The sequence below is a fragment of the Eretmochelys imbricata genome, chromosome 8 (genome assembly GCF_965152235.1).
Source record: "Eretmochelys imbricata isolate rEreImb1 chromosome 8, rEreImb1.hap1, whole genome shotgun sequence".
Classification (NCBI taxonomy): Eukaryota; Metazoa; Chordata; order Testudines; family Cheloniidae; genus Eretmochelys; species Eretmochelys imbricata.
In genome coordinates, this window is record NC_135579.1 from 97,736,612 (window position 1) to 97,750,928 (window position 14,317).

Here is a 14,317-nt window from a genome sequence, read left to right on the forward strand (position 1 = left end):
ATAGTTAACCTCCATGGTTCCTATAATCCTTTTGTATAACAAAACTACTCCTAAACCAGAAATGCACAGATGTCTGAATACGGGCACAATAGCAAAAGACCACTTTCTAATACTTAAGAATCCAAGATCAACATCTAATGATGTAATTGCACAGAGTTTCTGGAAAATAACATCTTTAGGGCTATACGACCAGTCAGTTGTCCAGTTCTATTCTTAACAGGCAATTCTAAATTGATTGACTGATTGATACATTAAGTAGAAAGGGGGAGGGGACACAAGACAAAATCCTTGGTTCCCTCCACAGTAAGAGGGAGGAAATCAGAGCACACAGAGATTTTATACTTAGAATATGATCGTCTTCACTCTAGGATTTATGTGTGGTGGCATTTTTGTCAGGGTGCTTGGTTCTCCCAATATTGAAGAAGAATGTTTAAATAACTGTTTTCATAGAATTGTTAAAAACAAGTCTCATCAATATTTCTATTCCTATTAGGTTCTGTAAAACTCTTTACTTTAACACAAGCTACAATTCTAACAATATCCCTTTAAAAATTTACTACATCAACAATTAAATATAAAGCACCTCACCACTGATAATACAGGTAAACAGAAAATTATTATGAGATGCTGTCCTCTGCTAAGGAAAACCATTTAAAATTCACAGGTGGCTTTGAAAGTAATGAGATCAGTTTGCAATTCATGAAAATTAAAAGGATGTTACACTACGCTGCCCCACCTATGGTTTTCTCTGTGTAATGTCAAACACATGCATCTACAACCTTTTTACAAAGTCACTCACCTTCATTTTGTTCAAATTCATCTAAAACCTTATCGAGGTTATATGCCTCCGCTTGGAAATAGTTCTCCATTTGTCAGAAAATACCACCCAGTTCCTTGATTGAACCTGTCAAACAGAGACCAGATTACCAACAGGTATTCAAGATTCAGTTAGCAATATTCCATTATCCACTCCCTTTATTTACCAGGAGAATATTCCCTCAAATATATTCAAAATGTAGATCAATTTAACATATTGCACACACAAATTGAGGGCTTTTTCTGATGATCAAAATTATTTCTGCATTAACCTAATCCTAATTAGTTGCTTCCCCATCAGGATAAACTGGAATTTTTTTAAAACTTGGCAGCCTTCAAAGTTTACAAATAATGTCAAAACATATATGCTTTAAATTTTAAGCCAAGTCCAGATTTTTTTAAAATAATGAACTATCTAAGAGCAGATTTGAAATGTAAGACACTAAAAACCAGCATATTGACAAAGCAAATTTATATGTAGAATTTGTTGATGTGGGCCAGGTGGCTGAAGCTACAATGTTGTTAACATTTGGGAGAGGAGGTTTCATTTTCATATGCTGGCTGTCAGAGCAGCTGAAACTATTGTAATCAAATGAATGGAAAGAATACTAAGCCATTTGAGTCTGCAAGTGTTAAGTCATTTCATAGTACACTTCATTCCAGACCACACCACTTACAAGGCATAATATGCAAGACTATCTTTCAGAGATACAAAAATAAAATGTTTCATGAAATCTAAATGGGAGAGAGAGATTTTTCTGTAGGGGTGGCAAGAAGGAAGTTCCCCTTTTTCCCATATTCCAAACTTCCCAGATTTTTCCCACCACAATACAGTGATAAATTCAAGAGGAGGAATCTTCTACTCTTAGTTATTGACAGCATTTCCATCTTAACTGATGAGCGGAGATATTTTTCAACACATCATCAGTAAATCAAACATCACACTATAATCATACACTTTTGCCAACATGGCTCATTACTGGTAGCATAACTAGGTGTTTCAAGGACCTTCTTAAATATTTCAATTTCAAGGAATACATTAATACTGCTTTCTACCCCAGCACTTAAATGGAACTTTCAAAGCTGGTAAGATAAACATTTAACCCGGTACAAGTTTCTGATGTCAAAGGTGCAAGCTTCCCCATATTGCTGCATCAATGTGGCTCCCGCAAAAGACCCTCAGAAAGGTGAGACTCACTTTCAATGGTAAGCATCAGTCTGATGGGATTTCTGTAATACTTAAATTACTACCATGTCTGCTGTAGATGTGAGAATTCCCACATTCAACACACAAGCCTGGAACAATGGAAAAGCAACACCATCTAATGAATGAGACACTCAACTGATAGTCTGAAGTTCAGGATTTTAGTCTCATTCTGCCACTGGACTAGCTATATGGCTTTGGACCAGTAATTTAATATGTCCATGTCTCTGTTTCCCTATACATAAAATACAGATAATACTTAATTACTTAGCCCCCTTCCTCCCAGAGGTATTGTATGAATAAATGTGAAATGCTCTGACACAATTGCTGAGTAGATTCTAGTGATTCCTAACAACATAAGGTAAACACCCCCATTAAAAGATAGTCTCAGGGTGGAAAGGAAAACATCTTGGGAAGGATAGCTAAACTGAGTCATTAAGGACATTTCTTCAACGGAACATAACCAGTCAAGTGACACTTTAGCTCTGGCAGCACAAGGAAGATGATCTTTTTACTAACAATGGTTGCCAGCACTGAGATGCGCTGATCTAGTTCTGAAAACATTTAAATTCCCAGCACAGACATTTTCTCTGTTACAGAGTGCATGCCATAGCATGTCTACTGTATATGGGATCTTTGATTTAACCTGTTCCTTGGAAATCATCTGAAACAAAAGGGAGATACATCTGATGAAGTGAGCTGTAGCTCACGAAAGCTCATGCTCAATTAAATTGGTTAGTCTCTAAGGTGCCACAAGGACTCCTTTTCTTTTTGCGAATACAGACTAACATGGCTGTTACTCTGAAAAAAGGGAGAGAAAAGGTCTTATTCTCCTCAGGACTTGTTTTCAACACTGTGTGACGAGGGGAAAAACAGTCAGGGTATGTCTACACAGTCCAAGTCCAAATATGTACATCACAGTTAAACAGCTCCTCAGCCCGAGCCTTAGGGCATGGCTACACTCGAAACTTCAAAGCGCTGCCGCGGGAGCGCTCCTGGTACTCCACCTCCACAAGGGGATTAGCTTAGAGCACTGGGAGCACGGCGCCCAGCGCTGGGGCACTGTTTACACTGGCGCTTTACAGCGCTGTAACTTGCTGCGCTCAGGGGGGTGTTTTTTCACACCCCTGAGCAAGAAAGTTGCAGCGCTGTAAAGTGCCAGTGTAGCCATAGCCTAAGTCAAACAAAAATGATTGGGGGTCTGGAACACATGACTTATGAGGAGAGGCTGAGGGAACTGGGATTGTTTAGTCTATGGAAGAGAAGAATGAGGGGGGATTTGATAGCTGCTTTTAACTACCTGAAAGGTGGATCCAAAGAGGATGGATCTAGACTATTCTCAGTGATAGCAGATGACAGGACAAGGAGTAATGGTCTCAAGTTGCAGTGGGGGAGATTTAGGTTGGATATTAGGAAAAACTTTTTCACTAGGAGGGTGGTGAAACACTGGAATGCGTTACCTAGGGAGGTGGTGGAATCCCCTTCCTTAGAAGTTTTTAAGGTCAGGCTTGACAAAGCCCTGGCTGGGATGATTTAGTTGGGATTGGTCCTGCTCTGGGCAGGGGGTTGGACTAGATGGCCTCCAGAGGTCCCTTCCAATTCTGTTATTCTAGGATTCTATGATTCTAAGTCAGCTGGCATGAGCCAGTCGCAGGTATCTAACCGCAGTACAGACATACACATAGGGCATGAGAGTTAGATTCTGGCTTCATGCAGAACAGCCAGCTGCAAGGTTTAGGGTCTGTCCATGCTACAGATACAACTGCATCAGGGAACTAATTACAGCAGGGTTGCAATCTGAAGTGATACTTCACCCTACCCATGCACCCTACCTTGTTTACACCAGGAAAATGCATAATGTTAGAAAATGTATTGACTAACACATTTTAACTAGCACAGCGTTAAACACAATTTTTCCTTTAGTGTGGACAAAGACTGTTGTGTTTAAACATATTAGCAGGTCAACCAGCAATAATGCAAAATTAAGGATGAGAAATCGCGCATTCAAACATGAGGATATGCAGATTTAATGTTTTTAAGCTCAATCTTAACTTTGCCTCCTTGCGTTTATACCTTAACATCTGATTACAAATTGTTTATCAATATATAATACAATGGAAATGTTTTATTTTTAAGTCTCAGGGATATCTACAAAACATATCCATTTTAAAGAAAATCAGTTAAGTATTATTGAAGTTATGAATTGTATTAGGCCCCATCACAAGCTCATGTTAAAAAAACAGGGACCAGATTCACTGATGCGATCCAAAGGGGGTAGAGAGCAGCCTGATCTCACCTGGCATGGGGAAGTCCCCAACTGGCGTAGCGTGAGTGTAGCTACACCAACTCCCAACTCGGCAATTAACTGGGACGGGAGGGAACACAGAAACGACACTACTGCATTCCAAATATTTTATACTGGCAGATGGCTCCTTTGGGGGCTACAGTCAGCAGTGTACTTTAGAGCAGCCTAAAGTATTTCAGGGCCAGCACAGAACCAACTCCAGAGTCAGGGGGACACATCTGCTCCTTTGTGCCCCCCACCCCAACTGTGCCCAGCAAAAACCTAAATATTTGCAAGCCATAATTAACTTGGGTTAGATGGCTATTTATATAGCAGCAAAATAAACTATTCAGGGTCAGGCATTAACACTAATTATGTTTTCTCTCCTTAGTTTCTCAATGAGAAAACTGTACTTAAAACTGACACAGAATCCAGAGAACAGTCCTCTCCAGATTATGATATAGTGAAATGTGGAGACTATACTACTGGGTGGGTTGACTCTAAAAAAATTTAAATAAAAATTCAGCAAAATCTCAATTCATGCAAAACCACTACATCAAAATGTGAAGTGGTCTTGATAGGAAATTCAAAGATAAGGCTAGATCCCTGGCCTTAGCCCTCCCAAATCTGCCCAGGGGTATTGTACTGTGTCTGGTACTGGGTATAAGATCATCCACTGTTGCAAGGCATACAGCTAGATGACTAACAATATCATTTACAATCACCAGGCATACAGGCAACAAGCTGAGTGATTTACAGAATAGCACCTTTAAGTCAAGCTTTGCTTTCAAGAGTTTGAGAAAAGTTCAGCATTTTTCATTTGGTACCATATGGCTTTCTCCAAGCATCTAAAGTCTACTGTACGGATTTAGAGATTTTCTAAAATGCCAGGTTTACATAGCAGACTGGGACAGCTTGTATTCATGGGTCCCTACAGACACTTAATGCAAATCAGCAGATTATTAGGCTGCCAGGCACACCTAAGTCCATGCACTCAAAAGCCTTCATAACATTTTTCATTCAAATAAATTATTGCAGTATACAGCATTTGCATTTTTTAAATTAGCTGTTTCTCCCCTAAACACACAAAACACTAAATTAGTGCACTTTAGAAACAAAACAGCCTGCAAAGCTTTAGTGGTTCTCTTGCATCTTTTCCTCCCTCTCATTTTGATGCCTTCACTCAGAGCACCCCACCAAACTCTCGAAACACCTACCTTTACCACCAAAACACCACCTTCTTAATACTTATTCCTCCTTAAAAATAGGCTTCTTCCACAAAGCCTTCTAAAGATGATCAATCAAAATTAACTCAACTACAGCAAGATTGTTATTTTATTCAAAGTATTATACTGTACATTTCACATCTACACTGTTTGTATTTAATTTAGAATTTTGGCAAGGGCCCAATCTGGCAAACAGTTACACACCTGAGAATAGTTACTTCCTCGGCAAAGTCCCACTGAGGTCAATTAGATTCTGCCCAAAAGTACCGGGCACTTGTAGGATTGAGCAGTTTGAAAAGCATCAGACAGGATTCCTGTGCTCAGTAACAAAGTGAACCACGATGCTGTTTGAAACCACTCCATTCAAATTTTTTTCTGCTTCTTAAAACATAAAAAGGGCATCCATAAAGGAATTCTCTAGCATAAATATATAAACTTTTTTGTAAGACCGTGCAAGTGAACTGAACGACAAGCACTGATTTTTGTAATTAGAGATACCAACAATCATTGACCTACTGGTTTTTGGGGCGGAAGGAGGAAGACATACACAACACTGATTACATGGCTTTGAAAACATTTTTGAAGAGTGAAACATCTCTTTAGGTTTCTGTAAAGAATGCCACATGCAGAAAAATGTTTCTGGCTTAAGAAAAAATCAAATCTGATCACTCATTCAGGTCATTTTTCAGTACAGAGTACATTTTTCGGGCTCATCTTAAGATTCCTGAAAACAGGAGTTTAGTATGCGCTCAAATATATCTGCATTGGTATAATTAAGATTTAAATTAGATTATTTTTCCCTCCCTAATCATGCCTGAGTTTTGCCCATCACATGATTTATATCGGCTGAAGTGACAGCAAAGAACAAGCTGAAGAACAAGGTCACACAACTAAAGAAAGCAATTCACTTTAAATGGCACTGTTTTTATTGATTTTAGTCTCTCTCAAATAGCAGGTGCTTTACAAATGTTACAAAACAATATCCAATACAAAATTTTACATCTTCAGCAAAAACATGGAACTGTCTATACATCAATAATAAATCAAGCCCACAAAACGACTACTCCTAACACTTTATATCCACTACCCTGAAAGTCTTACACAACACAGTACAGTTAATGTTTTAAAATAATTACTTTATAAACCTTATGGAAAAAATCTGTATATTTTAATATTTTTAATGGGAAACTGCTGATTTAAATTTGGTCCATCCTAAGACAAATAGAAATGTTTCCACATTTCCCCTCCATAAATCCAAATGCAAAGAGTTGTTTGTAAACAAATACACATTCTACTAAGAAGTCTGAAGCCCAAAATGACTTGAAGCACTAAGAACCAGCCACTGAAATTGAATATACAAAAATGAATCTGACTTCATTGATTTTCATTGTCCATGCTGAAATATACAAAGTAAACAAAGAGCATCAGAAGAGACAAGCACACTGAAACATTGTAATTATTTCACTTAATAATCCAAGGTAGTATTAGTATCAAGTATTAAAAATGTGTTTGTTTTCAACAGTTAGTTAAACTGACGCAGTCCCTTTAAATAAGCTAACTGATGCCTATCCCTAGCCGCTATTTACCAGAAAAAGTCTGCTGGAAATGCTGAAGTATAAAATCAGCAATTATTATTTATAAAACAAATGACCCTTTTCTTCCCATCTCCCTTCAAGAAAAAAAAAAAAAGAGCCAAAACCACAGCTAGTGCCCTTAATGCCCTTTTCTTGACACAGGAGGAGGCTTAGTGTTTATATAAACAATGGATGCCCATGCTTCTCTTTCCCCAATGCCCTGTCCAAATCTCCCAAAGTATCGGAGCCTGCCTGGGATTGAATATTTCTCTCCTGCATGGCCAGGGATTAAGGACTGGAAGTAAAAACACACAAGGGTCTAATATAGCATGCTACAATGATCTGGCAGCTATGGTCTCCGTGGTTTAGAATTGTAGTTTAATAAAAAAAAATCTTTACCCTTAAACTAAACCCACTTCATAAACAAACAGAAACATACACCTTTGTTGCTTGCTGACTGCCTCGCACCCAATTAATGGGAATGCGTACCAGGGTCAGAATTTAAGTGGAGTTGTTTTTTCCCCCTCATCCCTTATTTTAGATGATAATATAACATTTAAGAAGATCATTCATAACTGTAGAGCAGTTCTGGACTGCTGATCATATGATTTCCGTGTAGTGCCCCATGGCAACAAAGACCCATACCTTTATGAATATTTATAGGATTTGAGGAAAAAGACAGGGAAGACACAACTCTCTTTAGAAAACTGAGGCCGAAACAAGACTAAGGAAGAGAAGGCCCCCAACAACATTTTTAACCTAGTTGTTCCAGAAAAAGGACTCTTTGCTCAATCTTGCAAATCCTTAGTCATGTAAGCAATCCCACTGAGCTCAATGGGACTACTTACATGAGCAGTCAGTATTTGTGCAAATGAGGACTGGAAGGATAGATCCTTATGTTGCTAGATAGCACCTTATTGTTTCCTTTAGTAAATAACAGTATCCTAGCTCATATTAAACAAAGTGGATCCGGCCAATGGGGTAACTGCCATATGTTCAGCTACATGTTTCCATTAAAATCGAAGTGAGTTATGTGACTAAGTCACTGTACTTTTTTTTTTTTAGAAATTTATTGCAGTATAACATTTTCCCCGTCTTTGTTTACCTTGTTTTCTTTTCCACCTTATAGGCCATCCTGATATTTGAAAGAGTTGGTATAACCTGATTAAGATGATTAATTACTGCACCTTACTGCACCCTGAGATGACTTATTGAGAGCACAACTGAATTCCAAGGCAGTCTTGCCATCAATTTTGTGGACTTTCAAAAGGCATTCGATAGTGTAAACAGAGAAACAATGTGGAAAATTGTGGAACAATCTGGAATTCCAACAAAATTAATTAACATTATGAAGGCATTCTATACCAACTCAAAATGCTGCATTAAAATGGAAAATGGATTGAGTAAGCCATTCAGCATCAAGACAGGTATAAGGCAGTGGTGCGTACTGTCTCCTTTTTTGTTTATGCTACTCATGGACCAAAACAATGCGACAGTGATACATATGGCCTAAAATGGAACAATTCAAGGCTATTTGATCTAGACTTTGCTGACGACATCGCTCTTATTAGTGAAGATGCCAATGGACTACAAAAATGTACAAACCAAGTAAAAGTAGTAATGGAGAAGACAGGTTTGAGATATAATGCAAAGAAATGTAAAGTCATGTTAATGGGGACTATAGGGACAGAAATCAAAATTAAAGAAGAGAAATTGGAGGAGGTGGACAATTTTACATATCTTGGAAGTACCATCAGCCAAGATGGTACTAGTTCTGAGGAAATAAGAAGAAGAATCAGGAAGGCAAATGCTGCATTTGGAAGACTCAAAAACATCTGGCAACTCAAAAACATATCCCTGAAGACAAAACTGAACGTGTACAAAGCAATTGTTATCGTCATCACAACATATAGCAGTGTGACATGGCAACTTACCAAGAAAGATACGCAAAAGCTGGATGCATTTCATCACAAATGTCAGAGAAGAATATTGGGAATAACATATAGAGATAGGAAGATGAATGAAGGCACCCTCTCACAAATAATCTACAAAAGAAGACATCAGTGGCTGGGACACGTACGGAGAATGGAAAAATAAATCTTACCAAATACCACCGTTGAATGGAAGCCAGAAAACGCAAGAAAGAGAGGAAGACCGCCAATAACAGGGAAACGAACAGTTCTGAGTGGCATCAAGCACCTCAACATGAAATGGGAAGATTTGGAGAGGACAGTTGACAGGCAAGAATGGCAAATGTGGGTAGCCCAATATGCAGCAAAGCACAGGATGGACTAAGGTCTAAGTAAGGACTGTCACTGAATCAGTAGGGCAGGGTTTTCTGGCTCAAAGCTGGTTCTTTCAATCATTATTTTGAAGAGAGCAGAAACTTAAATGTTTTAACCAGAATAATCTTCAATAGCTCAACAGAGATGCATTTTATTTGTTGATGAGAAAGTATAATAAATCAAGACTGAACAACAAACTGAATTCAATGACCACTGCATTGAAGAAAGGACAGTTTACTGAGTCACTGAAAAGCAGAGCTGATATTCCAGAAACAGCTCAGAAAGTCCACTGTGTAAAAATATAGCAAGAATAACTAATTATAAGCAATGTATTATGAAGTAGCAAGAAGTGTAGCTAAAAATACAACATTTTTACTTTTTGCATCCAGGTGGTTATCAACGTTTGTGCCTGTCAATTTCTGAACCACCAAATGCTGGGCCTCTCTTTCAGCCAACCTTATGTTTCTTTTTGTCGTCTTTCTTCCTCACTTTATGAACTGATTTAGGCTAAATTTGAATTGTGGTGCTTATGAAAGTATTATTGATTACAATGGCCAAAGCCAGGCACACTGCTTAAAGACAGCTTTGTGAATAATCCCACAGAATATACCTCAATTTCTGGCCAATAACACTTAATATTCCAGTCCTGGGTTTCTCCTGACTGAAGACTGTTACATAGGTGATGGTTTTGTGATGTAGGCTGAGACCACCAAATCACTTATTTTTGACAGTGTAAAGCTAATGAAATAATGTTTTATGTCAATTAGAAAACTTCCAGTCACACCACTGGGTCATGTTTTTTTGTATAAACAAATAAAAAACCAGCATGTTTTATTTATCAACTTACCAAATGTTTGTATCATGGCATGCATTACTCAGCATCTACAAGGCTTCTCTACTCTTTAGAGCTTATGAACGCTCAGGTATAAACAAACAGTGTGGCAGACTGAAGAGATCTCCAATATTTACAGATCATATATAAATGTTCACTCTGTCATGGCACCCAAGCCCAAGTCCATCTCTATGCTATTTCAAATCTAAATCTTCCTTGAAGAAGAGAGGCTAATCTGTCTGTCTATGAAAATTGAATATTCTGAATACCATAAAGAATTGTGCAACTTGATCCAAAAATGCAACAAAACAATGAACGCTTATAACTATTTACAGATTAAGTTGCCTGCACAAAAATGTTTATATATGATGGTTTATATATGATGTTGTGATCCAGGAACCAATTAGTGCCTGGCAAGTGGCACAGAGGAGGTCCATACAGGTCACAGGAATCTCCTGAGTCTGATATGTGCATTTTATTTCACTTATGAATGTCATGTGAGGCCTCAAATAAAAAGGTGTCACCCCAGTCAGCAGCATCATTGTGAAATGCATGTACAGATGTCGTGTAAGGAGTTATGTATAAACACTGAAAATTATAAAGTCTGTGTCTAAGGACTGGTCACCAGCAAAAGTGAAAAACAGGTATCTTGTCACACAAGAATTAACTAGCTGGGTGTTTCTATGTGAATTACATATTGTAGAGTTCACAATAGATCTCCTGTCACCAGTCTGAACTGAATGCAAATGAAGGAGTGGGGACTTCAGAAAGAAACTAACAGGAGCAGAAAAATAGTGGGGTGAGGGAAGAGACCCAATCCAGAGGTACACATCAGAGGCTTGCTACACTAAATCTGGGGGAGAGACACCCTTCCACTCTTCTCTGAAGAAGTAAAAGGACAGCAATTTTGCTTCATGAAAAAGGGGTCTCAACTGGGCTTGATTGAAAATGCTGGAGTGAAATTTGAGTGAGATAAACTTCTTTAGACAGGAAGTTAATCTGTTTGATAAATTTAGTCTCTAGAAAGCACCTTCTGTTTTTGTTTTATACGCAACCATTTTTTTCCAATAATATTCTTACTTCCTATCACTTGATTCTCTGTTTTTTGATAATAAACTTATTCTTGTTTTCATAGTAACCATACCTAAGTGCTGTGGTGTTAAGCAAAGTACTGATCCTGAGTTGACTCTTACAAGCTGGTGCATACTATTCCTTTGGGAACAGCAGGCCTGGTAATTCAGTGATTGTTCACTGGATAAGTAGAGAGGGTCTCCCACTGACATAGCGCAGCATGGACAGCGCTTAAGTCGATGTAACTTACATCGCTCAGGGGGGCTGTCGTTTTCTCACCCCTGAGTGACTTAAGTTACACCAATTTAAGTGGTAGCGTAGACCAGCCCTGAGGGGTTGCCGTATGCCTATTGCTACCTGTACAGAAAGAGTGAGGCCTGGAACATAGTGCTTGTATTGCCAGAGACTGGTGGGTTCAGGGAGCTGATCCACAGCAGGTGTAGACAAGACTGCTTCATGCTAAAGGAAGGTAGTAGTAAGGTGCCTCACAACCCTGGGTACCTCGGGGGAGCATCACAGATGTGTATATATAAGTAATGCGCCAGTTACCGTATGCATAAGACAAACACACATTGACTGTCAGAAAAAAAAAAAAAAAAAAATTCTTCATACTGCCCTAGAGTCAGGGGCTTGCCTGATTTCATGTTGCCTAGGGTGGCCAAATCTCAGAGATATGTAACTGAGAATCGAGCCAAATTGTTGTTCTTCTGTTAGCTGGGGGAGCTGCAGATTTTGGATATATTCTTCTAGTAACTGATTATCAGGGTATCTTCCTCTAAATACAAGCACTGGTAGAATTTGGAGAATTGTTTGTTAACGGTTTTTTGATCAGTATCTGGCCCTGACTAGAGCAAACTGAGGGGATTTTAGCTTTTAGTGAATTCACTCTAAGTCTATGCACTAATAGTTTCCCAGAATGTCTGTTTTAGGCTATGCTTATACTATACACCACCATCAGTGGTGCGTAGTGTACATGTAGCAACACACCACAGTGAAAAGCGCACAGTGTCCACATTATAGTGTGTAGCTACACCCATCAGTGAAAGCTCTGGCAAGAGGGGAAGCAGCGGGGAAAGGCTTCAGCAGCTCCTTCCTGCTACAGCCTTTCACTGCAAAGGAGAAAGGCTAGACAGTGGGAGGGCATGGGGAAAGGCTGAGCAACAGGGAGGCAGCAGGACACTATACCCTACAGCTGCGGGAGCTGCCAGAACCTGCCTCACACCTCCCAGAGCCTTTCCCTGCTGCTGGAGTTTTTCCCTGTGACAGGGGATTTCAGCAGCAGGCAGCTGTCAGAGTCTTTCCCTGCTGCAGAGAAAGGGTGCAAGAGTAGGGAGCTGGCAGAGCCTTTCCCACTGGTGGAGTTTTTGCCTGAGGTGGGGGAGGGCTCCAGCAGTGGGGAGCTGCTGGAGCCTTTCACCACTGCTTCTCCCCCGCCAAAGCCTTTCCCTGCTGCCAGAGTCTTTTCCTGCCATAGGAAAAAGGCTTCAGCAGCAGGGCACTACATTGCTAAAAGTAGCAGTGTAGACAGGGAGGCACAGGTTGGTTGAGTAGAGAGCAGTATAGTGTATGTACTCAAGTACGTGCCCGCACTCTTCAGGCGTGTCTTTACTTGCCTATGCCCCACTTCATAGTCTACACTACTATTTATACCTGTGCTAGGGAGGCTACCTGGGTAGGAACACTGCATGCTGCACAAAGAAGCATGCAGTGCAGACGCAGCCTTAGTCTATACAAAGCAAATTCAGCCTGAGCTAAGGTTAATTTATTAATATCATATCTGAGATTTGCCACCTTGAAGTGTTTATCTGAAGAGGGGGAATCAGCCTTTCCATTAAATTCACCAGCTCAGCCTGCATGTGTGTCTTTTAATGGGAGAAGTAGGATGTTATCGTGCACCTTAACTATATCTTGAAAGTGTCCCACAAGAACACTCAGGAAATTAAGGGGTTGTCATCAGTCTCAAAGAAAACTTTTATTTCATCCTCCACAAACTTTTTAAATTGTGTGTTTAGTAGTAAAGAGTTTAACTGCCATCTCCTGGTAGCCCGTAGTTTTTCATTAGATAAGAGCTGCAACGCCCCAGGGGCTGATCAGAAATCATAATTACTTTTATTTTGTTAACAACAGAGCTGACCAAGACACCCACTACCAAAAAATAACGGATCAGTGAGTGTGTGGAACACGGGGGTGAGAAAAAGGTGTAGGGTGCTGTAGCCTCCATATGTCCTTTAAACCCAGTTCCTCCCTCTGGGCAACACTGGTGTGGCCAGCAGAGGATTGAGCACACTGGAGGTGTCCTTGATCTGTCCAAAAGCAGGTCTAACACTTCAGTGAAGTCCCTCGCCACAATAAAATTTTCTAGGGAGGAGTCAATCTAGAAAATAATTGATTGAAAAAGGAGGAATCATCTTTGTTGGGGTGTAGACTTTTACAAGAGTGTCTGTAAAATCAGACATATGCACTTTACCCATTAGGAGTCTTCCCTCCATGTCGAGCAGTTGATGGGATTTGTGTGTGCTGGTTTTTTTGGGGTTTTTTTGTTTTTTGTTTTTTCGGGGGAGGGGGGGTGTCTTAATAGAACTGACACTCCTCTAGACTTGGCCAAGTAATTACTAAAATGCCATCAACAATCCTGCCTTTTTTCAGCTTTTCAGCCTCAGACTCAATTAGGTGGGTTTCCTGGAGGAGTATTATATTAACTTTCAATTTTAAATGAGATATAACTTTTTTTTTTTTTTAAGAGGGTTACCAATTCCTTTTATATCCCAAGAAACATGTAAGTAGATTAGCCATAGGTACTCACAAGGGGAAGCAACCCCACATGTATCTTATGCTGTGCCCATCAAGACTCAAGAGGTACAGGTAGGGTGAGAAGAATCCAAGATGAAGGGTATTTAAGGGAATTCATAAGACGTTTAGATGAAGAGAAGGGAGAAAAGATGATAGAGTAGCAAGAGTTTAAGTGCTGAGTAAGAGAATTTAGAGGAGGTAGGGCGGGTGGCTGTAAGAAAAACAAAGGTGTGCG

General features: G+C 39.6%; 1 protein-coding gene across 1 annotated transcript in view; it reads right to left on the reverse strand.

Annotated features, from left to right (window-relative positions):
* The window catches only part of ZFYVE9 (zinc finger FYVE-type containing 9), a 91,596-nt gene that overhangs the window by 48,650 nt on the left and 28,629 nt on the right, over nt 1–14,317 (reverse strand). The window contains exon 3 of the mRNA XM_077824548.1: nt 800–904. Within this exon, the coding sequence (XP_077680674.1) occupies nt 800–869 (70 nt within the window). The 5' untranslated portion in view covers nt 870–904. The remainder of the gene's footprint in view (nt 1–799; nt 905–14,317) is intronic.